The sequence below is a fragment of the Hemicordylus capensis genome, chromosome 1 (genome assembly GCF_027244095.1).
Source record: "Hemicordylus capensis ecotype Gifberg chromosome 1, rHemCap1.1.pri, whole genome shotgun sequence".
Taxonomy (NCBI): Eukaryota; Metazoa; Chordata; class Lepidosauria; order Squamata; family Cordylidae; genus Hemicordylus; species Hemicordylus capensis.
In genome coordinates this window covers 215024390-215050452 of record NC_069657.1, presented here as the reverse complement: position 1 = coordinate 215050452, position 26063 = coordinate 215024390, and the positions used below count along the sequence as shown (strand labels likewise).

The following is a 26063-nucleotide window of genomic DNA, read 5'->3' as shown; positions in this document are numbered from 1 at the left end:
AGATGCTGTACTCTTGCCTCATAAAGCAGTCTCCCCTGTTCTCTGGATGCCTGCAAATGCTCCATGAGATCAAGGGAATCCCCAGTGGAGCTACTCCAGATTTTGCAAAGATGTCAAGCAGCCAGGAATGGAGGAAGCTTGCAAGCCTCCTGTGATCCGTGGCTGCCCTTGACAGTTGCATCTGTGAAAATGGCTGCTTGGGGCCCCTTCTGGAGGTGATCTTTCCCCCTTCACACTCAGCAACAGTTTCCATGGGGCAACTTTTCAAAGCAGCCTCTATGCAAATTAAGTAAATCAGCATTTCCCTTGAAGAGCTATATTTGGGAAGACTGCTTTTGAAGGGCAAAGTCCTAACAGGGGACTCTCTTGCCCTAAGGGTCCTCCAAAGAATGTGGGCTTTCACCCACCAGCAGTTTTCTGAGAGGCAGCATGTAAAATGGGTTCTTTCACTCCTTCATCACAATAAAAGAAAAGGGTTTGCAATGCAATGTTTTTCTTTTCCCTTACTTTAGCTTGTGGGGTGTAATCTGGTTTTGTGAGCACTTTTGCATACTTGCAAAAACCTTTGAAGCTTTGTGAGAGTTTGAAGGGCATACTAGCAAAACTTTGATAGTTTTTGAGGTGAATGGGTGGATGTTTGTCCACCCCTACAAAGAATCCTGGGTATTAGTGAAGGGTACCCTAAGTAGAAACTCAAATAGAAATCAGACAATCTGAATCAATTACAATTGATTGAGGAAGGTCGATAGATAATGGCAGGACACCTGCTCTGCATGCATAATGTCCCAGTTCCAATACCTCGCAGTCCTTTTTCAGGCATCCCTGGATATTAGGCAGCAGGGCTCTTAATGACACCCAGTTTGAGACTCCCAGAAGCCACTCTCAGTCATTATATAACACGATATGGTCTGACTCAGTTCAGACAGATATTTTACTATCTATCTATCTATCTATCTATCTATCTATCTATCTATCTATACACACACACACATTTTTCTTTAGTGACAAAATTCTATTTTAACAGATTTTGACATGTAGAATGTGCAATCACATGCCCCCTTTTTTTGTTCAGACTGATTAAAAAAAAATGAGGAATCCTTTCTAGGTGTTACTTTAAAGACCAAATAATTCCAAATAATTCCTGCCGGAGATAGCCATCTGAAGTAACTAACACAGAAGAAGTCCCCAAGGGCCCTAATTAAGTCAAATGGCTCTCTTTTTCTTTTATCAGTCAACTTGTTATTCCTTTAATGAACAGGCACGTGCCATTTTATGTTCAGTCTGACTGACTAGTTGATATAAAAGCATGAAACTTCTCTATCCTGCCTGGTACGAATGATGCCCGGTATGAGCTATTACATTTCTAATAGTTCCAGCTGTTTTGGTGCTAACAAATGTTGCTCCACATGCACAGCTAAAGTAACTGTTATGCTGCAGAGGAGTGTCCAGGCCTGCCTCATGGCCTGCTATGATATCATTCATTCCTTAAGAGTGCTTCTTTGTGGAGAACAAGCCCATTCTGCTCTACCCGTTTGGCTCTTTTAAGGTTCTGAACAGATCAGAACATGGCAGCTCTTTTTTTTTTTACATAGCAAGGTACAGTGCTAGCCATTCAATGTAAAACCATACTGAATATGACTGCTGGCTCTCCTTTCCCCCCAGTACTGGCAACCCTGACTGGCATTGGCAACAAGCAAAGGATTCTCACCCTCATCAGGCTGCAAAAGTGTGTAAGGTAGCAGCGCAGAAGGGCATTTGCAGGGCAGAAGGAGCAGGTGAGAAGGAATTGTTTGAGCCTCCCTCCACACCTGCTGTTGTTCTTCTGAAATTCCTCTCCCAACTGTTCTTCCCTCAGACAGGGGTTCTGAGACATGTTTTCCAGTCAAGGAGGGGGAAGCCGCTGGGAGGGGGAGGAGGTTGCAGCAAAAAAGCAGTGGGTGGGAAAAGGGTTAAGCACCACTGCTTTTCCCCTGAAAAGAAAGACATGCCACATGTCAAAGACATGCCACATGTCAAAGACATGTCAGCAGTAGTCTATGAGGTTGTTCACAAGGCTGGGTGGGCGGAGCATAGGACAGAGGGGGTGTGGAGTCTGGTTCAACTCACCTTCCCCCCAGATGAGCTCTTGACTGTTGCTGGGACTGTGGATTACACTCCCAGACGATCTCTGCTGCATGGCACAGCACAGAGCTCTGGAGGATGGTATGACATGTCCTGGCCTCTGGATAACCCACAATGCACTGTGCAACATGCACAATGCATTGGTGGATTCTCCCAGGAGATGGGCATTCTATGTGCCCATCTCTGTGTCTGCTAGGGCTGAACGTAGCCCCAGAAAACACACGATCCTGGAGCCCGGGTAACCCTGGCTAAGAGCCGGGTTTAAAAGCTGGGCTAGGTGGTGCTGCCCCACAGGGATCTGGCCTGATCCTGGCAGTTCCCACATGTAGCCTAACCCAGGATGGGCTTCCCTAGCCTGGGATAGGGTGCATGTGAGAACAGCCTCATTAAGTTAGTTTTTCTGGGATTAAACCTTCTGCTTTCTATACAAGAGTAATAGATCAGTTTTTACATAAAATGATAAATGGATATAAATCTGACCTCAACATAGCAATACACAGAAAGGAAGGGGAAGAACATTTCAGTCTCCCAGGACATTCTGCTGCTGATCTGCAAGACACCATTTTTCAACAAAGGGAGACTCCAACATGAACGACTGAATTAAAACGTATTAGAATGGCTGAATTAGAAGTTTGAATCTATTCATATAGTCTCGAGTCAAGACAATGGTGTACTATTGTATTACAAGTATACTATATGGTAATTAACTTAGCAAAGCTAGGAGGATTTTATTAGCAGTTTCTCCTTTTGTGAAATGTCACTGGACCAGTGACCAGTTAGAATGATACTTCCCTGGCCCGTGCAATTAAAAGGGGAATATGTCAAGTGCACGCCCATCATGAAGACCTTCGCATATGTCTCAACTCCACCTGGTGCATCCCTTGATCGCATAGGGAGTCTGTTTGGACAAACAGCTGCTCTACATGTGCTCCAAATTAGTTTACATTAGTTTGTGTAGGGCATGTAGAGCTACCATTAGAACAAAGAGCCCCCAACCCTGATGTGAAAAAGGGCGGCACCAGGACAGCATCAGAAGTCTGCAAATGACGTCTCAACAGGCACACACTAGGCACCTTCTCATTTTAATCATGTGGGCCAGGGAAGATTGTGCCGACTGAGTTTATATACATTTAAGCTTTACACACGTAGTATTGTTACAGACAATTCCTCTTGCATTTCATGACCACATGATCTCACTGTTTACATTTCCCCCCCTTTTTTTACACGCAGGTGTTTGTGTGTCTGTGTGTCAACTAATCTCTTCAAAATTCACTCTTCAATTAAATGTACCATACATTTTCAAACCTATTGACTATCATCTGTTCCTAAACTACAGATCATGCCACCAGTGGCGACCTGTGCACTGCCACGTGGGCAGTGGGAGGCACCTTTAACTGTAAATTAGTAGGTGCTTACCTCTCCTCCTGCTGCACCTGGAAGCTGTTCCGAGCAGCAGTGTGCCGCCCAGCACCCGCTGTGGCAGAGGATCGGCTCCACCACTCAGCTGGCCTCTGCACATGTTGGCCACACAAATGGCCTCTGCCAGCTGAGTGGTGAAGCCAATCTGCCACCACAGAGGGTTCTGGGCAGCATGCAGCTGCTCTGAACCACTTCCAGGTGCTGCAGGAAGAGAGGTAAGCATCTACTAATTTACAGTTAGAGGTGCCTCCCATCGTCCCTTCCCCCCCGCTCCCGGCGGCGCCCACACTGGCCACCACTGATGACACCCTATAAAGAAAAATATTATTTACACTCTTATACAAAGAATTACATGTATTTGCAATAATGATTCCAAGTCTCGAAACAGAATTAAGGAACTAACAAATCAGCTCCTACAATGCGGATATCCACCCAACGTGATTGATTTCAATCCTAAACAACTACCAAATATTTCAAGAGAGACACTCCATAAAGCCCCCCCAAAGGACCAAAAATGGAAAAGAAATGTTGTAGACTTCCATCCTGCCTTGCCTAATTATCACTGGGCAATTAGAGAAAGCTATCCCTTAACAGACAATTCAGAACAATTTAAAAAGGTGATCAGTAACCCACCTTGCATTGCTTTCTAACAACCAACAAATCTAAAAAAACTACTGGTGAGAGAGCTGTTTTAAAACAACCTATCATTAAGGATCCTAACCTTGGAAATCCAGCTATTGAACTATTTGCATTTTCCTAAGAATCATAGCTTTTAAAAGTACAGTTGCTGATGTGGAGAGGAGAGCTGGTCTTGTGGTAGCAAGCATGACTTGTCCCCTTGGCTAAGCAGGGTCCACCCTGGTTGCATGTGAATGGGAGACTTGATGTGTGAGCACTGTAAAATATTCCCCTCACGGGATGGAGCTGCTCTGGGAAGAGCATCTAGGTTCCAAGTTCACTCCCTGGCATCTCCAAGATAGGGCTGAGAGAGATTCCTGCCTGCAACCTTGGAGAAGTTGCTGCCAGTCTGTGTAGATAATACTGAGCTAGATGGACCAAGGGTCTGACTCAGTATATGTCAGCTTCCTATGTTCCTACCGTATGTACTGCACAAGAATATGTCAGCCTAATAACATTGCATTTGTGCAACCTACATAAGTTGTGCAAATGCAAACTTTCTGGAAAATTGTGATAGACAAGAGTAAGCCAGTTGGTAACTATGGGCTTGCTCTTAGGTAGCTCATTTTTTTTTTTTTTTACAAATTTTGCATTTGCGCAACTACTAAAAAAATGGTGGATCAGTTTGAAGTAGGATTGAAGAACAATAGAAAGGCCTTGAACAACTGTGTAAAGCAAATTAAACAAGAAGAAAAGTGCTGAGGCATGCAAGACAAAGAGGACTGGACAGCTGTCAGAGACATTTGTTAGTGACACACAGAAGGGAGGATCAGCAGGATACAGGGGAAATATTTTCCAGTGGGTCTGTGACAGCAGAGTACTTAGTTCAGAGTGTTTGGGGAGGCAGAATACGGCTAACCATAGAAAGGTTATGGAGCACAGTAAAGTCATAGTAATATATAACATCTTGTTTTTAAATGGATCTCTAGGTTTTTCCAACCAGAAAGCTGTAAAAGAAGCAGTTATCTTCTGCAGAAGTAAGGAAAGATCTGATTTTCCCATATAACCACTAAAAATGTATTGTTACATAAGATCAACCAGCTTACCTAAGACACCATTGGTTTTTTCTGGCACTTAGAATAGCTTTTCTTGGTAGGTGGGCAGATGATACAAAGCCTGCCTAGGTGGGCTAGGAAGCAGAGAATGTTCAATTTTGGAAGAAACTGGACTTTAAGATATCTTGGAATTAGGCAGATGGTTTTTCTATAGCTAGGAGCTTTAGCTCCAGATCCAAATGAAAGAATTGTTGGCTCTATGCTATGGAGATAGGGTGTAAATTGAGGGGAGAGATTTTATACGTTCTGGATTATTTTCCCCAAAGGGTGATATTGCTGTTTCTTAAAAGCTTACCTTGCTGATGTTACACTAGGAAAAGCCAATATTCTGGCTTGGTTTTGTGCTGGCCTCCTCAAACACACCACAAACATGTTTCAATTCTATTCTGAGCTAACTTGCCATACCACAGCTAACTGATGTGATACATTGACTAATGATAGTTCAGAACAATTTACGTTTTACCAGTCCAGGATGAGTCAGGATGTCAAATTCTTGCTTAATTCAATTACTAGACCCTAATTCCTGCCTAAGTGATAAAAGCATAATTATCTATAACTGGCTGGCATAAAGAAACATATAATATATGACAGTGTCATTAAAAGTGTTCAATGCAATCAAGCCTTATTATTGTTTGGCACACAGAGAGATGAAATTTTATTGAGACATGATTAATTATTTAAAATTCTGCAGTAATGCTTTCCTATAACAATGTGAATTGACACTGGTGATGGACCTGGCCAATCCTTGTCAAGTTCCTGCTATGTTTGAAATTAATCATTTCACAGTATAATGAAGGACCAAATGGCATAGTTCACAGGTATGGTTTATTGTATGTCAGACAGAGCAGCAGTTCTGGTGATGTACTGGATGTTTGTTGGGGGCCATTTGATTATTCCCATTGATTTCAGTTTAAATTGTTTGTGCAGGCTGTGGGTGTGAAGCCACATTGTAATTTCACTACTGAACTACAGACAGGTTCAGACGTCATGGGTTCAAGAAAGTAGGAGGTAACAACAGAATCCCAATGAGAACACACTCCCACCACAAGCCAGTATTCCCACCTCTTCCATGTTGTCTGAACCTGCCAATGTTGGGTGAACAATGTTGGGTCCCCTCCACCACTTAACATTCACCTGACATTTGTAACATGCATCTGAAGTTGGGTGGAGAATGTTGTGTGGCGGAGGAGGTGGCTACCTGACATTGATGGGTTTGGATGGCACAGAACTGGCGGTTGCCTCCGGCTAACTTGCCACTGTGATGTCTGAACCTGCTCTGTGTCTTTAGTGCTGTTACAGTCAGTTCCTACACTCTGAAGAAGGAAACACAAAAATATTGTAATTGAAAGTCAATGTTAGAATTATTATGCATGTATGTAAGTGTTACATAGCATTATCCATGTACACAGCACTTTATAAAGAACAAGAGGACCAGGGCCAGACTGGGGGCACTGAGAAGGTGGTGGAATGTATTTCAACATGGGGATGGCACCGTGTTTTGAGCAGAATAGGTACTTAAGGGTGGGAGTATTCATTGCCGCCAAATGTGGCGGGGCACAGGGGTGCCCCATGAGTGGGGCACACCAGGAATATGTCCTGTTGCCCTGTGGGCCAGTACGAGCCTGAAGAGGACAGATCCCAGTCCCAGGGGGCTTTCAATCTACAGTAGATATAGACACAAGAAAGACAACAGAGGAAGGAAAGGGAAAGAGTAAGGTTGGAGTGGGCCCTGGGACAGAAAGTGAACATTGGCCCCTGTCCCCTCACCTCCCTGCCTTCTTTTTCAGATAGGCAGGAGAAGGAGATTGAAGAGCAGGTGTTGCTTAGCTAATGGGTCCCCTGTCTCTCAAGGGCCCAGGGACATTTGTCCTCCCGCTCTCTTTTTCAGTTATAGCTAAGCCCCTGAGCCACACATAATAGGCAAAGACGATAGTGTTTTTCTAGTTATATGCAATGGCAGTGCGAGGCCTTTGTGCACCTAAGGCAGGGTGCCAAATGCAGCCCCCCCCCTTGAGTGACGCTCATCCCCTTTAAAATCAGAAGGCAGAAGGGCATCTTGCCACCTTGCTGATGTCCCAATAATCAGCTGCCTGAGGTGACCACCTCACTTCACCTTATGAAAGGGCCACCTGTGGTTATATGTACTTAAACTCAGTTACAGTAGAGAATAGGGGCTATGGAGTGTTGGGATTTTGCCATAGACATTCTCTGTATGGGGCATGCGTCCCTATGTGAATGCCTCTATGTACTGGCTTGGGGGTGGAATCACGGTTTGTTTGCCGGGTCCCGCTTGTTGCCTTAAATTCAAACTGAGAGGTTCTCTTTCTCTCTGCATAAGAGACTGTTAGTCTGTTTATTGTTTTCTTAGCCTATGTTTTAGTTAGTAATAAATATCAATTTCTCATTTAAAGTTGCTTCCTATACAGTTACTTACAGAGGATAAGTAATTTCTCTGCAATATTGGGTTACGGGCCCAGTTGTGAAGCAATAGGTTGTGAGATAACAAAGAGTTTGTAGGCAAGAAGGCTGGACAAGATGACTACTTTTGCATCTGTGGGGAGGCATCCCACTGTTGAACTGCTCGATGAAACAAACTACAGAAGATGGTTCTTCAGAGAGAAGATGTTGCTGAATACACTTGGACTATCTTATGTTCTCGAGGAACAAAGACCAACAGAGGATGAAGAGGGGAGAAACAGGAAGAGAGAAGGCATGCCCTCACTTCTTAACTGTGGGTTTCTAAAGGCACCTGGTGGGCCACTGTGTGAAACAGGATGCTGGACTGGATGGACCTTGGGCCTGAACTAGCAGGGCTGTTCTTATATTCTTAAGAGAAACAGTGAGACTGGGATTCTGCAAAAAAGCAAGCCATGGGACACATATCTTTGACTAAGTGATCTATCTGTCACTTAATCTATCACACAGAAGACAAAAATACAGCAAGAGAGATATGGGAAAGATTGAAGGAGGTCTTTTAACAAAGAACCAAATACTCAAGTTTCTCTTATGCTGGAGTTGTGTAACAAAATATTCAGAGAGGGAGGGAATTTGCAGGAGCACATGTGCTTGTTTCGGGGAATACTAAAAGAGTTGGAACTGCAGGAGATAAATATACCTGAATCCGCAAATATTGGACTTTTCTTAATACCTTGCCTAAAGAATATAAGAATATTGTCAATTTGCTTCAAATTAAAGAAAATGTAACTGTCATTTTTGTTCAGGACCCTTTCAAGAGTTTAATTTGGAAAAGCCAATAGAAAGGGAGGAATCAGTTAAAAATCAAGCCTACAAAGTTGCTGATGGTAGATAATGTTTTATATGTGGCAGCACCGTGCATTTGAGGAATGCTTGTCCTAGTAAAGAGCAAGGGAATTATTCTCAACAGAGAAAAGGGAATAAGACTAAATTCCAGAAAAAATGGATTTTCTAACAAACAAACTTGCCTATGCAAAAGTGAAAGCAATGGAAACAATGCTGAGAAAGATGAAAAGTTGTGCGCTGCAAAAGAAATCATCTTCAGGGTTGATGCAAGTCAAAGTAGAAACAAAATATATTTGGATAGTGGGGCTACTTCACATTTCTTCAATGATTTGCAAGATTTTGCTGAGATAAGCAGGGGATATAAAAGTCCTATATACCTTGTTAATGGGCAGCAGATTTAAGCAGAAGGAAAAGAGACAATTTATCAGAAGTGTAATTTTGGTGAAAATAGAGTGAATGAAGTGTGTATTCCAGGGGAACTACTGTACTATGTTCCAAGTTTGCAAAACAGTTTAATGAGTGTAAAAACAGCTACAAGGCGTGGATGTAGAGTTCTTTTCAGAAGGGACCACTGCTTTATTTTAAAAGGAGGAATGCTTCTGATGAAAGGCATGTTGAAAGATGGAAAAATGTGGGACTCAGAATTCAAGAATGAAACAATGAGAAGGGGAATGTTGGGATTTTGCCATAGACATTGTCTCCGTTCTTAGTATGGGGCATGCTTCTCTCTGTGAATGTCTCTATGTACTGGCTTGGGGCTGGAGTCACGATTTGTTTGTCTGCTCCTCACTTGTTGCCTTGAATTCAAACGGAGATGTTCTCTCTCTCTCTGCATATGAGACTGTTTACCTGTTTATTGTTTTCTTATTTTAGTTTATTAGTTTATTTTTGTTCCTCAGTTAAAGTTAGCTTCCTGTTCAATTATTTATAGAGGATAAGTGATTACTCTGCAACATGAAGTTGTGCTAAGCACTTCATGGGAAAATGCCTGAGTTCTTGTCTGACTCTCCCACCCAGGCTCAGCCTATATATTTGTAAATAAATATAGCATGAAAACACTATTACTCTATTCTTACAAAGGAAGGAGCCTGTAAAAAGCCGCCTTTAGAACTTCCTACTGCTTCTTATACTGCTTCAATATATTATTACTTGGGTAGTAATATACTAAATGGTAGGGTTAATCAGTTTTATTGAAGATAATCATAGTTTAAAAGAATAGCAGTTATATAGTAGGCAAATGCAGTTTAGAAGGCTTTGCCAATTCAAGTGAGGGTATGTGTGTGTGTGTGTGTCCCTGCACGCACACATGTGCATGTGCATGAATGTGTGTTTGTTTAAATCTAATCTTGCTTCTTGGTGAGAGCTGCCAACATTTTTGTACATTTGAAGCTGCAGATAATGTTCTTAGCTTAGCCATCTGTGAAAACAAAACCCCAGGAAAACGACATTTCGAATAAATGAATGTCTTGGAGATGCGGGTGTGGATGTTGTACTTGATTTAAATAATTGCATTGATATCTTGTTGCTACATAGTTAGAAAGGAAAAGGAAAAGCCTTTGACCCTGAGTAAATGCCCAGTTCTTTAAACGATTTCATAGGCAACTATGAAAGCAATAGAACTTTAGAATTTCTTCCATTTGGTTCTCATTTCAAGTGTGCATATGAGATCAGGACCTTTCTGTCAGTGTCAATACATAGTACATGAAAAGTCATCCACAGAAAAGGCAAACAGAGTCTTCTGGCTGCTAAATCTCAACTGCACCAGCAGTATATACTTGTATGAATAATGCTCGAAGGTCTTCCACTGATTTCTTTGCTTCCACCTGGAGCAGAGCAGCAAAATGAGCACATTCGCAGTAGGCGATCCCTTCACCTATAAGAAACCTGCTCACTGTGGGGCTTCCCAAAGCTTTAAGCATTTTGGGTTTTTTGGTTCCTTTCTGTGTTTGTGTGGAAAATCTTGGTCTGGGTGATTTCCTATGAGTCAATAGGCATATTTTTGAAACAAATATTAACGGGAGGGAGGATTCATCCACCCAGCCATCCACCCAAACAACCATCCATTCCTCTCTTCCGATGAAGTACATAAGGTGGTCTCCCATTCAAGCAGTTTATAGAAAGACTTCTTAACTTCAGCACTGGAACGATTTGAGGTGCCCCTGGCCCATTCTCTGGATAATTTTCATTCAACGACATAAACAAATAGATCTGAATCCAAGGATGATGTTTCTCACATTCCCCTTCATCCCCTTCCCCTTCATCCTTCATTCATTTCTCCACAGAATTTAGCATTTTAGATGACATGGAGGTTGTTCTCACGACATGAACTGCCTGGAATACCCTCTGTTCCGAGCTGCCCAAGGCCTGGGTAGCCCACTTTTTCTACCCAGCTTTTTACTGAGGTAGAATGAACTAACCGTTCATTCTACCTTGGCAGGCAATTGTGTGGGCAATTGCCGCTGGGTAGCTGGGCTTTCCCCCGGCCTGCTGCCATTTTGGGCAGTGATCTGGGGTGGGGGGAGGAATAGCTGTGCTGAGTGGGGCGGCTGCTCCAATGCTTGTGTGGGGCACACTGGGATGCGGGAGGACTTGCTCCCCCTGACTCTTGCTTGGGACTCTGCTGCGGTGCCACACGTGTGGGCCCATGTCACGGCTGATCTTGAGACAGTTGCTGCTCATTTGGGGGGAAGGCAGGAGCTTGCCGGCCTTTCCCCCAGCCCTCCCCAGCCCCACTTCCAAGGTCATGAGAATGACCTCCTGGTCTTGTTTCCATAGTGAAACCAATGCATCAGGAATGCTCCATTGTTATTTAGTTATTTATTTTTCTTTTATTTTCTTTTACATATTTTACACCGCCCAAAACTTACGTCTCTGGGTGGTTTACAACCTGTAAAACTGTTACAGTTTTACTTCTAATTTTGGAAGGTTTGCTGCAGCTTATGGTTTTGCCCAGTGCATTTGTCCCCTTCTGCAGCATGAATGTATATGTGTATGTTCACAGGTGAGCATGTGCATGATTGCATCAACAATTTTTTGTGTGCTTTTTTGTCACCCATGTGCATGAGCATGCATGTGAATCAATAAACACCACAACAAAGCAAACAAGAGCTTATTTATAAATGGTTGTATTAAGATCCATTGTTTGCGATGTTCTTCCAGTGTGCATGAGCACAAATGTGCATTGATGAAACACCATGCAACAAAAATTGTGATACAACCATGTATCCAATGACTTCAAGATTACTATTTTGCTATGCTTTATCAATGTATGTGCACTTCATTAACTTCAGGCAGCTCTGCGCACTATGATATCAACCACTGGTTTGTGCACTAGTGCCACACATTTCGGGTTGCCAAGCAGCATTTCCCTCCACCACCCAACATCTGTAAGTAAGATGTGACATTTCTGGGTTCATGCGTCATGAAATGCATGGCACTTGCAGTTTGCCCTGGGAGTTGGTTCTTGGCAGGAATCAGTGACTGACACAATCTTATTGCTATGGCAGATGAAGCTACCCTGTGTGTGTGTGTGTGTTCTCTACATGTGCTACATCTTTACGTGCACTAATTTTGGAATTTTTTTAAAAAATTCTCATAGAAGTGGGAGTGGCACTCAGGACAAAGTGAACTAAAGGAACAATAAAGGAAGGGAACAGGAGAAATTTTCTCATTCTCTAGGACTTGACATTCTCAATCAGCACTCACTGCCCTGCCAACTTAACAGGATGTTTCCAAGTACTGGAAGGTGAAAGAGAGGTCTGCTGTTCAGTATGGGCACTCTTGGGTGCACCTTTGGGACCCTTGGGTGCACCAAACTACCTCACTGAATCCTTGCTACAACAGTATGTCTTGAACAGAGTTTCAGGCAAGGCATGGACATGTATGAACCAGTGTGGCCTCTAATTTTTTTCATCTCTGTGCAGAATGAGTTTTGTTCTGGGCGGCAGTATAAAGGCAGTATGTGTGTGCATTCAGAATGATGCTTGCCTGATTCAACCTGAGCAGGATCAAAAATTAACTGAGCAGACCACAAAAAAATTGTGTGCGTGTACACATGCGCTATTGCGCATGCCTTAGAAAGAACACTGCTGTTTTATCTGGACCTCTACATTTCCTCATAAAACATGCTCAGAAATTCAGAGCCTCCTGATACTGGTTGCAGCCTGACAATCATTCTTTCCTTAGTTACTTCTCAGAGCATGCCTGTTTCTACCATGTCTTTGCTTCACCCCATTTGTTATTGGTACCTTCTCTTTCTTTTGCTACCATTAATAATGCAACTTTGCTTAGTGGCCATTGCTACACAGTGGTTGCCGCCATTAATTTAAAGCATGTGCCTGCACTGTCATAAAATATCCACAATACTATACAAGCATTGTGGATTTCTTCACATATGGTGGCTATTCTTATGAAGATTATATTGTGAGCCCTTTGGGGACAGGGAGCCATCTTATTTATTATTTCACTGTGTAAACCGCCCTGAGCCATTTTTGGAAGGGCAGTATAGAAATCTAATAAAATAAATAAATAAATAAAAATAATAAATAAATAAATATATCCATGAGCATAATCATAATCATAATCATCATCATCATCATGGCAACTAGGCAACAACAGTGGCAAAAACAGGTATAGGGATGAGGCAGCAGGAGAAATAAGGAGAGCAGGGGGGACTGCAATATTTATTTATTGCAGTCAGATGTTCAACCTAATTTGGATTGATTTTTGTCCCTCTAAATTCTGAACACCCAAATACACAATGTTGGAAATCCAAATACAGATGCCAATACAAATTAGTGTTCCTACCTTGTTTTATGGATTTAGCCTTTGTGCCTTTAGCAGTGGCATGGCAGGCAGAAAATAATAATACCTCTTTTGTGATGCCTTTGGCTTAATGCTTCAGTTTTCATACCCCTAACCAGAATGGAGCCTAAAATTATGTATCTCCTCACATTTGTTACTTATTATCCTTGCCTCTTCCTCATTCCTCCCCTTCAGTCCCCTCCCTCTGTCGTCCACTGCTATATGTATTTTAAGCTCCTCCCATCAGGGACCTGATGGTTTTGATTCCTTTGGAGGAGAGACCACTGGAGGTGTAGGATGCCTGTATATTTGTTTTATTTACAAATATACAAGTATAGCATAGTCGAAGCAAATAGCAGACGACTTCAGCAGACAACACAGCTGCTAATCCTACATCAGACTTAAATACAGAACAATTGCGTCACAAGGGTGCTTTAGCTTCAACCAACCCACTGCTCTAATTTCTCCATATGAAAACTGGAACCAACTTTCTTTATCCCACCACCCATTAATTGGGATAACTTTGCTTTTTCCAAGCTCTGATGGGCATCACATTTCAAAAGCTGGAGAAATATTCTGAGCTATCCTGAAAAATCACCTGCTGTTACCTTCCACTGGTGAAACATTAACCAATCATTTTGGACTATTAGCAAGCTATCAACCTAACATGGATAACTATCAGCATCATATATTTAAGCTAGAGCAACTTTACCCAGCATGTCCATACTGAGAGATGCTTCACTAGTTGAGTCTTTTCCTGTCATGAAGCCAGGGGTGGAGCCATCATTGCACAGGGGGTTTCAAAGAAACTGGGCCGCCATGCCCAGGGGCTGCGCCTGGTGCCACAGCTACACCCCTGCGTCTGATGTCAGACGCACACAGGTAGTGTGCTCATGTGCGCAAATGGGGCTACGCACCCTATTTGCGAGTAAATTACAGCCACTGCCACATTTGCAGCGAGGAGTGCCTTTCCCTGCTTGTAAAGGCAGGGAGATGCATTCCCTGCCAATCTGGGAATGCAGCGCTGGCTGAAGCTTCTCCAAAATGGAGCCGGGCAGTTAGGGGGCCGGCAGTGGTGGCTGAGAACAGGCCTCCAGCAGTGTTGTTATGCCCCTGAATGAAGCTGTTAAAGTCAGAGCACCTTAAAAGGTGGCCACCCTAATGCAAGTACAAGCCCTATGCACAGTTTTCCCCCAGGCGCTCTGGCTGAAGAATAAAACTTCCTGAATAAGGAAGTCACCACAAAAACGCTGCTAAACAGTGACCATGTCCTTTGGGCAGCACTAGCGGTTGCTGTAATGAATCTTGATAATTAAAGGTGCCATCTTGGCATGTGATTAATCCCCAAATGAATATAACCAGTTGCAAACAGCTGTAATGGAGGCCAGCAGTAAATACACTAAGAGAAAAGGCACCTGCAAGCCACCACCACCCTGCGGTGAGTTGCTGGGTATTATTGCTGGTTCTGACCTACTAATTACTTCTCTGTGTTCTATTCTCTGCTGCACAATGAGTAATCTGAGTGTTTTTGAACTTCGGCATCCGCTTCACCGTCACCACCACCTACTTCTCTCTGCAGGAAAACAAATAAACTCCTGGCTTAATGAATAACTGGTTTGTACTTTCAAAAGAGTTTCAGGAGCTTCTGTGGAAAACCTCTGGCTTTGAACATTTTTTCAAACAGAAATCCGCTATCCCACCCCCCCACCCCCGCCTCCGTTCTCTGGTTCTTAACTTGCTGTGTGTGCCAGCAAAGAGAATTCTAATTAGAATAGTGCCTGCGTGACACTACAGCTCACATGCTTCTTTAGTAGAGACAGTTTAAGGAGGGCCAAAAAAAAAAGGGGGGGGGAGACTATTAAGTTTTACAGATTAGTCTTTCCATTTGTTCTTCAAATGCTATGATGCTTGCCCAGGAGACTTCATTCCTAAAAGCTTTCCTGGCAGCTATGTGATGAAGGGCACATTTCCCTCATTGGCATCTCCCTCCTTCCCTCACTAAAGATGTAATCCCAGTAGACAGAACTGGAATTCCTCCTTTGCCCAAGACAGCTCTCACAGCAAAATTTTCCTAAACCAGCTCCATTCCCTGATGGCACGCAAAGTCTATACCCATGATGCTCCCTGTTGAGCACCTTCCTTATGAGGCAAGGCTACAGCATCAGGGGCTTTTTAGTTTGGAAAAGAGGCAACTATGGGGAGACATGATCGAGGTGTATAAAATGATGCCTGGAGTAGAGAAAGTGGACAGAGAGAAAATATTCTCCCTCTCTCTCAACACTAGAACTAAGAGTCATCCCCTGAAACTGATGGCCAAGAAAATTAGAACCGAAAAAAGGAAGTACTTTTTCACACATCACACAATTAATCTATGGAATTCTCTGCCATGGGATGTGGCAATGGCCACTAGCTTGGATGGCTTTGAAAGGGGCTTAGAGAAATTTATGGAGGACAGGTCTATCAATGGCTACTAGTCTTGATAGCTGTATGCCACCTCCAGTCTCAGAGGCAGGATGCCTCTAAATTCCAGTGCAGGGGAGCAACAGCAGGAGAGAAGGGATACCCTCAACTCTTGCCTGTGGCCTTCTCAGAAGCACCTGGTGGGCCACTGTGGGAAACAGGATGCTGGACTAGATAGGCTTTGGGCCTGATCCAGCAGGGATGTTCTTATATTTGTCAACTGACTCAGTTATGTGAAGCTCTTGAAGATCAGCTGACCATCTGGCCGCATTGCTTAATACTGCTGTAGGCCAGCTAATGACATGATGGCAGCAGAAATTTGATCAGTATTACAGTCTGATTTTGTTTTTTGCATTTATACTGCCTTTCTGCCAAGGTACCTGGGACTGTTCAGGCATTTTTGTTAGCTGATATTCATCAGTCAAATGTCAGGTGGCCATATGAGCTATGGTGTGTATACTTTACCATGGGGAGACCATCATCTGTATTCCTTCCCAGCTCTCATGTGGCTCCATTCTCACTTTAGTAAATTATAATTTGATAAATAGTTTTCTCCAGGTGCTGTCTTCCCTCTGATATTCCTATCCTAGCTCCCTTCTTGCCTATAATATCCCTTAGAAACATTGCAACTTGGGACTGGTTCAGACAATATTCCATCTGCCTGACATATGGATGGGCATGAGCCATGAGTACACACATCCTGCTCCACATCCATCAGTGGGGCATCTTTCCATAATCACACATTAAACTAGTATTTCTAGCACATGTAGAAGAGTGGTTCAGAAGCACTATGTCCCCACACAATCAAGGAAAGGTGCCCTGGTGCATCAAAAGAGTGGAAGAACATGTACACCTACATCCTGATCATGTGTGCTGTGACTGGTGGACAAAGTATTATCAGAGCTGGCCCACAGCTGACAAAGGTATTGACAACCTGATGCTGTGATTGGGAGAGGAGGGGGATCAACAACAACAACAAATATTTATATACCGCTTTTCAACAAAAGTTTCCAAAGCAGTTTACATAGAGAAATAATACATAAATAAAATAGATCCCTGTCCCCAAAGGGCTCACAGTCTAAAAAGAAACATAAGACAACCTCCAGCAACAGTCACGGGAGGTACTGTGCTAGGGGTGGATATGGCCAGTTGCTCTCCCCCTGCTAAATAACGAGAATTACCACATTTAAAAGGTGCCTTTTTGCCCAGTTAGCAGGGGCAAAGACTGCACCAAGTATTGCAAAAGTAGCATTTTGAAGCTGCTTTATACCAAGAGGGATCTTTGGTACACTGAAGTCAGTGTTACTGTATTGACCTGAACAGAAGACAACCCTGAATTTAAGATGATCCCCTTAATAATAGAGGTTAAATACGTGTATTAACCTGTATCATACCTATATTAAAAACAGGTTATGCCTGTATCTACCAAAAAGGAAGAACACTCTGAATTTAAGATGACTCCCCAATTTCTAACATCAAAGAACTTTGAAAAAACCTAGCCTTGGATTCAGGTAAATACAGTATCTACTCTGACTGGCAGTGGTTAGTGTCTCACACATGGGTCTTTCTCAACTCTGTTTCCTAGGGCCTTAATGGAGAGACCAGGGATTGGCCATGGGACCTTTTCTATGGAAAGCATGCATTTTACCACTGAGCTATGGTTCTTCTTCCCCAGTACTGTATGTTGCTAAAAGCAGATTGTAATACTGCAATCGAAAGTTGCTGACTACTGTGATATCATGTGACTCCAACAGATACAACAACCACCCTGTGCTCGCTATTACATCTGCCAGTTGTAATTGTCTGAATTTCTGCCAGTCCTAGCTTTCTCACAAAATGAACCAATAAGATGCATGTCCTTTCAACATCCTACTATATTTTTCACTTTACATTTTCACACTTAAAAAATAAAATATGTGGGTATTCAGTGAAGGCCTATCCTCAGTTCTCTCTTCTTCTTTCCCTTCCTTTTAGAAAACATCCACAATACGTTTTCTGCAATACGTGTCCCCCCTCCCCTTTCAAGGCAAACATACTTGGTGGCTTCAGCATTCTCTCAGATGAGAAACATCACAGAATCCAAGAGATACCTTTATAAATACTCTGAAATAATTGAGATGGGAATTGCCTTTATGTAAATGAATGGTATTACTGAAATGTACAAAAAGCCCTGATGAAGTTCATATCTGCCTGTTACATTACTTCACAAATCAGACTCTTAAGTTTTACGTTCATAACTAAAAAGTCCTAGAGGTCTAACTAATATACTCAAGTTAAGATTTTTACCTTAGTTTGTTAGAAGAGCTCATGCAACATGAAAAATAAATATCCTCCTTTAAAATCATCCTACTGTCAAATGCTTTATTTAGATCAATGGTTTGACATTCTTGCATGAAAGAACATTTAAGCTTTAGCCTTACTAACCTCCTGATTCTGGAACATAAATCATTTATAACAGGTTCTATTCTCTGTGTCTATTCAGTGTTATTGGATCCTTATCTTTCATTCCAGGCTAGGCTCCTAATGTAATATATTCAAAACTTTAGTTCTGCTTCACTTTCCATATTAGGATGACAAGGTAGTAGAGGTGCATGCAGCATTCGAAGGAAGGCAAAAGCTCCTTACTTTTTTCTTTCTTTCTTTTTAAAAGAGCAGAGTTTTATTAAAAAGGAAAGAAATGGATCTTCTGATGTGGCAATTTTTGTGATCGAGTTGAGAAAATAGCTCCTATTTATTTTACCATGGCATGTTCTCCCTTCATATAAAATGAGCCCAATCAACTCCTTAGTAATGCTGAAGCGCTTAGATTGAAACCTATTTAGTTCCAATGTGGAATGCAATGAGATTGAAATGGTTTAAATCTAAATGTTATGGGTTAACTGGACTGTATGGTTAATTTATTGTCTGTTGAACTGACAGCCTTGTGCTAGGATCCTGTACATCAGTGTCTGTATAAGGACCTGCTGGCTTTTGCAGTGGCATAAGGGTGAAATGGCATTATCTTGGTCAAAACATATTTACCGAGATAACCTGAACGCAGAGGTGGGGGAGCACTTGTAGGAGAGGAGTACTAATGGGGGAAACAGAGAGGCACCCACAGATTCTCCCATGGAAATGTTCTCCCCAGTCCTAACATTTCCCAACTCATAATGTCTGGTTGCACCCTGGAAGTCAAATCATGGAGATCCAACTGCACAATCAGGATCTCCAAGACTACTGAGGATTAGAGCACTCTTTCATTAGTCATACATTACATTTCCCCTCAGTAATGTATCGCTGATTTGAAAGCTTTGGCACAGGTAACCAAATTAAGAGAGAAGCACAACAAATGTGATGAAAATATAATACAAAGAATACAGTTCACTAATATACATTAAGAGCTGCAACTCTCTGCCAGGTTGGCCCCGACCTCTAAAAGCCAGACAACAAGACAAATAGGAGGCAGAGGCAGAGCCAAAGACCACTTAAGGCTGAACTAGACATACAGCCAGATTCCCAATCCCATGTCTGGGATGCAAATGCAGAATTCCCCATCCCATGTTTGCCTCTAATATGTGAAGTCAAGGGGTGAAGCAACAAGAGGAGAGGAGTGTTGAATCCTTCCCCCCTACACAACACTAAGCCATGGCAAGCCCTCCCCCACATGCCTGATCTAATTTTCTATACCCAAGTCCCATCTAGTCCAGCATCCTGTTTCATACAGTGGCCCACCAGATGCCACTGGGAGCCTACAGGAAGGAGTTGAGGGCATGCCCTTTCTCCTGCTGTTACACAGGGAGATGTTCAACAGGCAGAGGTGCTTTAACCCCTGGACTTAGGGGCTGAAGTCCAGGGCCTCCACAGCCCCTGGGGGCCTTCAAATCCTCTCTAGTCTGTGCGGGGTGGTGTGGTCACCCGGCAGAGCATGATGATACTTAATTTGCAGTGGAGGGGAGCCTCCAAAGGTCTTTAGGTCCAGGCTCCAAAATCACCAAGGTGCATCTCTATCAACAGGTGTATTTTCTCCCTTCACATTGCCAATGCTTTCCTGATGAGGAGATGCTTCCTGTATTGAACCTCTCTATGAAGTGTAGCCACTTCTAAACTGCGCACAATTAGACTGGATTAAAGAGCTGAGAGTATCTGTATTGCTCATCATGGTTCCAAATGTCATGTTTCATCCAAGTATTATGCAGGTTGCTGTAGATTATACAAGTATGTTGCAGGTGAAAGCTGCAATCCTGAGTGAGAGGATCTAATATGGGAAGTTGAGGTGAATGGAGGCATTTGAAAGGGAGAGGCAGCAAGAGGAGAGGAGTGTTTAACCTTTTCCCCACACTTCATTTTTTCACTCCAACCCTTCGCCTGGCAACTTTCCCCCTTTGCCTGGCTTTAGGATACATCTTCCAGGACAAGTATAGAAAATTAGGTCAGGCACGTGGGGGAGGGCTTGCTGTGGATTAGTGGTGTGTTGCGGGGAAGGATTAAACACTCCTCTCCTCTTGTCTAGTCCAGCCTTATGTGGCCTTTAAGGGTTTCTACATGCATTGCAGTAACAACTGGCATATTTCCAAAATGGCACCATAAGGTTCTGTGAGCCTATTTCTCAAATAAGTATCATGTGAAGAGGTCTTGAATCCTCTATTTGAAAAGTTTCCTCCATATTTCCTAATTTATGAATTCCTCCACTGCAGATGCAGAGTGTAAAGGGAGAATTACCCCTAAGGCCTAAGCTCCTCTGAGGAAAACTCCTCAGAGTTAATGAGAAAATTTTGGCATTGGGGAGATGGGGATGGATCAGTGAAAACCGAGTGCCTCTGGAGTTATTCTAGGATATGCTGGCATAATTAACAAAAGACTCTTGTACAGATTCCACCTGTCAATTACTTCAGTTGCCCTTTTACAGACAAAAGGGTTTTTCTCTGTTTATTTGGTACAGGCCCACTGACCCGTAAATCTGACATTTACTGTTACACGCTTATGCACATTTTAGCTACATTCTGAGATTCATGTTTAGAACTGGCAGAGCAAAGGTCCCAACAAATAGTATATGCACCTTCAGAAAAATAAACCAAGGAGTAAATGCTATCATAATTACTGCTGCTATTTCTTTTAAATAATATATGACACACACTGAAGATACCTTGAAGTAGGCAAGAAAGACTGTGAACTTTCCACCTACATCTAACATTTCTAAACTTCTGGAGAGTGTCATGCACATGTCCTTGTGACAGAGGTTTTTTTTTTTTTTTTTTGAAGAGTGCATGATACGTTTTTGTTAAGCTTGAATGACGATCTACACATCTCCACAACACTGCCCCCGTATTTCTCACAGTTTTTGTCACTGTCTCTACTGTTACTATCATTGAACACCTGGAGGATTTGAGAGCAGTGCCAACTGGCGATCTTCCAAGCCCACCTGAACATATTCCATCACAATTCTGCTGAAGATTGTCACTTCAAATGCTAGGGTAGGCAAAGAATAAGAACAAAGGCATCCAGTGTTTTTCTTTTTACTGAAGAAGAATATCAGGATATGGAATTCTGGAACAGGCTCTCAAGTATTTGTAGAAGCAAAACAAAACCCCAAAGCTCATCTCTTAAAAAACTGGTTGGGAAAATGCAAAGGCACTCCGTGTATGTGAACCTGTTGCCTACTAAGCCTTCAAGCCACTGGTTCACTGAGCCCAGTTTTGTCTACTTTGACTGAAAAGAACATTCCAAGATTTCAAGCAAGGGTTCTTCCTAGCCTTGGGATCTGAGATACTTTAACCTGAAGGTGTCAAAGATTGCACCTGGGACTTTCTCCAGGAAAAGCAGCTGCACCACTGCTGAGCTACAGATCTTCCCCTGATTCTGTGATGATTAGTTTTAAATTTGGCACATCAGTAAGAGCCTACTGAGTCAGATTGAAAAAGTTGTTTTTCCTTTTACAATTAGATGTGAAGTCTAATTGTGAAGTCTTTTATAATTAGGTGTGAAATCTCCCCTGACTTATTCTGCAGCATTAGAGGTGATCTCTAAGAAGAGGTAGAATATTAGACAGGGTGAATTGATGCAGAAGTGCTAAGAAACGATTGGGCACATGCAATCTGTTTGAAGCAGGCCTGCACAACCTGTGACCTTCCCCCCAAATACTAATGTAGTCTACCAGCCATGAAATCTTGACCTACCTGAGTTTGACAGCCTCCTCTTTCAATTATTTTAATGAACTGTTTGTTGTGGAATATTCCTGAATGCTAATCACACATAGAGGTCTGTCAAGTAGAAAGCCGTGCTGTGCCTAATGCATTGGAGAAAATTCAGTAAAACCAGGGGCCATGCGTCTCTGAGTGCAACACCTGGTACTGTTTTCAAAGATCAACAAGATTTGAAACATCCAGATGTTTAAGTGGCATCAGCACCACATCTAGCAATCAGGCATCCATTATTTCATCTCTAATGTGGTAGAAAAGATCTGAAATGCATCCCATCTTTGGCTTTGAAAAAATGTTGTATTCAACTCCACTTACATTGTTTAATGCACTCTGCGTACAAATCAGGGTCTACGCACTCGTTTAAGAAGCTTTAACCTTCATTTGATTCTTTCTTCTTCCTATGGCTGTGGGATAGAGACTTTCCATGACGTCCGACACATCCAGTATGCTTTTCTCATGCTGCCAGTACCAATTCCCAACCCCTGTGTGGTACAAATTTTGTGGCTGGATCAGCCAATGCTTTATCCAGTCCGCTCATCCCATGTGATAAAGACACGAGAATGTTATGTCTGCACACGTCTCCCCCCACCAGCAAGCTATTCCATAGTTGCACTGGAAGCGGTTCATCTGGATTGCACATCTACATGTGGTCCAAGTACTTCTTTAAAGTGTTGCTGCTCCATTCAATCCCACATCAGGGGTGTAGCAAGGTTGGAGTGGGTTCCAGGACAAAAAGTGTAGATGGGCCCTTGCCCCTTACCTTCTTCTTGGGAGAGGCAGGTGGGGGAGAGCAAAGAGCAAGCTGTTGCCCAGCCAGGTGGGGGAGAGCAAAGAGCAAGCTGTTGCCCCCTTTCTCAGGGGTCCAAGTAATTTGTCCCCCCCATGTTCAACTATAACTGTGCCCACGTCCCACATGGTTGAACATAACAACAAAAACACTACCACCTCCAAACCAGAAGAAAAAGGATCCTTCCAGCTGATTCACATTGTAACTTTTACTGTGGTCACATGGGACCTGTTTCTTCCGCACAGGGTCCTGCAACACAGATTTCTTCCACACAGGGTTTTGCAACAACCACCAAACCCTCTTTCCCACCTGGTCATTCTTTCACCACAGCCAGCTGAGGAACCCTCCGTCTCCTAACTTCCCAACTGTGCCCTTCTCCCCTGTCCTGATCACTCCAGGTGTGCTTTCACCACAACCAGTATTTCTGTCTAGTGGGGGCCCTTCCTCTGGGAGCCAGAAGGTGCAATGCAAAGAGGCAATGTCCTTTGATGTCATCTGCATCAGTGGTGACCCACCAGCAGCAGCAGGCAGGACTCAAGAAAAATGCACCATCCCTGGAAGTTGCTGGGAGCAACCCAGCTAGATGTTAGAAGTCCCTCACAAAATGTGGGTGTCTGCCAAGCCAAAGTTGTGTTTCTCTACCCACCTCCACCTGACAGGTAAAGTCACTGGGGTGGGGAGACATAGATGGAGATGGCCTCACTGGGAGCTGATGTTCCCGCTGCCAGCTTTTATTTGCCTGTGTCTTTGCAACAGTGAGGATGCACTATTGCCAGAAGAGGATGGAATTGGGAACAACCACCTAGCTAGGCATTGAAATCCCTCATAGGGTGTGGCTATCTGCCAGTCTGAAATTGCTCTTCCATGACCATCTCAACCTTGGAAGACACAGATATGTGTCTCCTATCACTTCACCTGGAACTGGTCTTCCTGCTGCTGGTTCTCATTTGCCTCCAGCTCTCTCCATTTTATTGGGGAATAAGGGGTCCAGAAGTAGCAGTCCTTCTTAAATGGAACTCATCATATGCTGAGATTAGCTTTGTAGTATTATCCAAATTTTAATTGTGTACCTCACTCTCTTTTTTTAAGCAATTGCATTTTTAAAAAGCCATTTACCAATACTTAAAATTAAGCATTTTGTCTTTCTGAAGTTTCCTCTTCATTGTATCCTAAAGGCAAAAGCTAGTTGAAAACCTAGTTAACAAATTTTTAGAAAAATACAGCAATATGAAAATAAGCCCAGTTTATTCGTTTTATTATCTGTGAGCTGTTCAGGCAGGAATTGTCTGTAATAATTAGCATGAGAATATCTCCTTGATGACATTCAAACTACATAAAAGAGGTCTGCATTTCTTCTATCAAAGTGCATATTTATGAACTAAAACTCCAAAAGGCTGAGGTTCTGATAGTATTATTTTAATGATAATTTCTGCATATGATTTTTAGAATTTGTTGAGCTTAACTTCTAGGAACTCTAATAGCAAAAGCTCTTCATTAGATTTCTGCCACTTTCCACAAAAAAGAAAATCCAGTAAAAACAAACATATATGGAAAAGATTGCTATTCAGATGTGAAAGCTGATAATGCTGTACACTGTAAAGAAATATGAATAAATTTATCTTTTGATCTCCCCCTAACAATTCTATGAATGGTGAGTAGGAAAAATCCCATTCTGGAATCAGAAGCCATTATATCAATTGCATTTCTCATTTATTTAGTGGTCATGATGGCCTCTTTCAGACTACTGTCGGAATATATAATGTGTTCCTTTCATTGCTTCATGGGTCATAAGGCCGTATTGATTTATTGGAACAATTAATGTGCTTCTTTTCATTTCTTTAGAATGAACCTTGGATTATTATTTTTGCAGAAGTAAGGAAGTACAACCCAAAGGGGTGCATGTGGACATTGCTTGGCATGGGCCTACTTTTGAACCTGCCTTTTCAGAATTGGCCTCCACAAAGGTCTGCCTTCAAACTCTCCTTGTTTTAAACCCCAACTTTCCCTTTAACCTGTTCTTGTACCAAATGCCCAAATTGTGGTGGTGATTGTTTTTACTTTCAGGAGAGTTTAAAAGATTGGTTTAGGAGACCGTCACTTCAAAAATTAAAATATTGCAAAACCTATAGTATTTGAATAGCACCTTTTCAGAGAGCAAAGTGCTTCAAATGTATTAACTGGATGCAATCCTCACAACAACCCTGAAAGTATTATTATCCCCATATTGCAGCTGGGGGCTGAGAATGAGTGGATTGTTTAAGGTCAGTTAGTGGATTCATAGTAGAGTCAAGTTTGAAGTCAGGGAAATCCAGATTTCCAGCTCAGTATCTTAGCCACTACACTGCAACACTACAATCCCTGTTCAGCCATGAAACTCACTGGGTGACTCTGGGCCAGTCACTTCTCTCGCAGTCTAACTTGCAGAGTTGTTGTGATAAACATAACCATGTACCTCTGGGCACCTTGGAAGAAAAGTGAGATATAAATCTAGTAAGTAAGTAAGCATTATGTATGCATTTAAACATTCCTGCCAGGCCTTTGATATAAAATCCCCAAGATAACTAGCAAGATCATTTAAAATCCTCAAATATAATCAAAATATAACAATAAAACAGCCGCACATAGTAACAGCTAAAAATAGTAGTAAAACATTGAAAGCTTGGGAGAATAAGACAACAATAAGACCTGTCACGTGGTGCCTTAATGCCATTAGGTTCAATGCTAGGTGAAATGGTAAGTTGCCACCCACCTCACTTCAAGTGAGCCAGGCCATTATTGATATCCTTAATATTCATTTGCAGATTATGGGCCAATCTGTATATTCAGATATAATCCATGGCGAAGAGTTCCTGGGAATGTGTCATTTTAGAGTGTGGGCCCATTCAGACAGCAAAAATATGTACAACCTGAAAAGCCTGCCCATAAGGTAGAGGTAGGAGTTCACTCAGCCGCCACATGCTCCCAAAAGTTCATATCTTTTTTCTCAGTGCAAATTCATGGCCAGCAGGGACCTTGTACAATTTTGCAGCACCATCTGCTGGTCATTTGTGGGCAATCCCTGATGAAAACTGCATCTTTTAGAAGCGGCTTTAAAAGTATCTTAATTTTAATCAGTGGGGAAATTCTTGACTAACAAGCAGAAAGTTGCTGGTTTGAATCCCCGCTGGTATTATATCAGGCAGCAGCATATAGGAAGATATTGAAAGGCATCATCTCATAATGTGTGGGAGAAGGTAATGGTAAACCCCTCCTGTATTCTACCAAAGAAAACCACAGGGCTCTGTGGGCACCAGGAGTCGAAAT

General features: G+C 42.5%; 1 protein-coding gene across 1 annotated transcript in view; it reads left to right on the top strand.

Moving 5' to 3' along the window:
• Positions 1-9629, top strand: part of LOC128340206 (uncharacterized) — a 29174-nt gene extending 19545 nt beyond the window's left edge. Inside the window, exons 3-5 of the mRNA XM_053285114.1 lie at positions 1663-1775; positions 5148-5195; positions 7685-9629. Of these exons, the coding sequence (XP_053141089.1) occupies positions 1663-1775; positions 5148-5195; positions 7685-7716 (193 nt within the window). The 3' untranslated portion in view covers positions 7717-9629. The remainder of the gene's footprint in view (positions 1-1662; positions 1776-5147; positions 5196-7684) is intronic.
• Positions 9630-26063: the final 16434 nt, after the last annotated feature.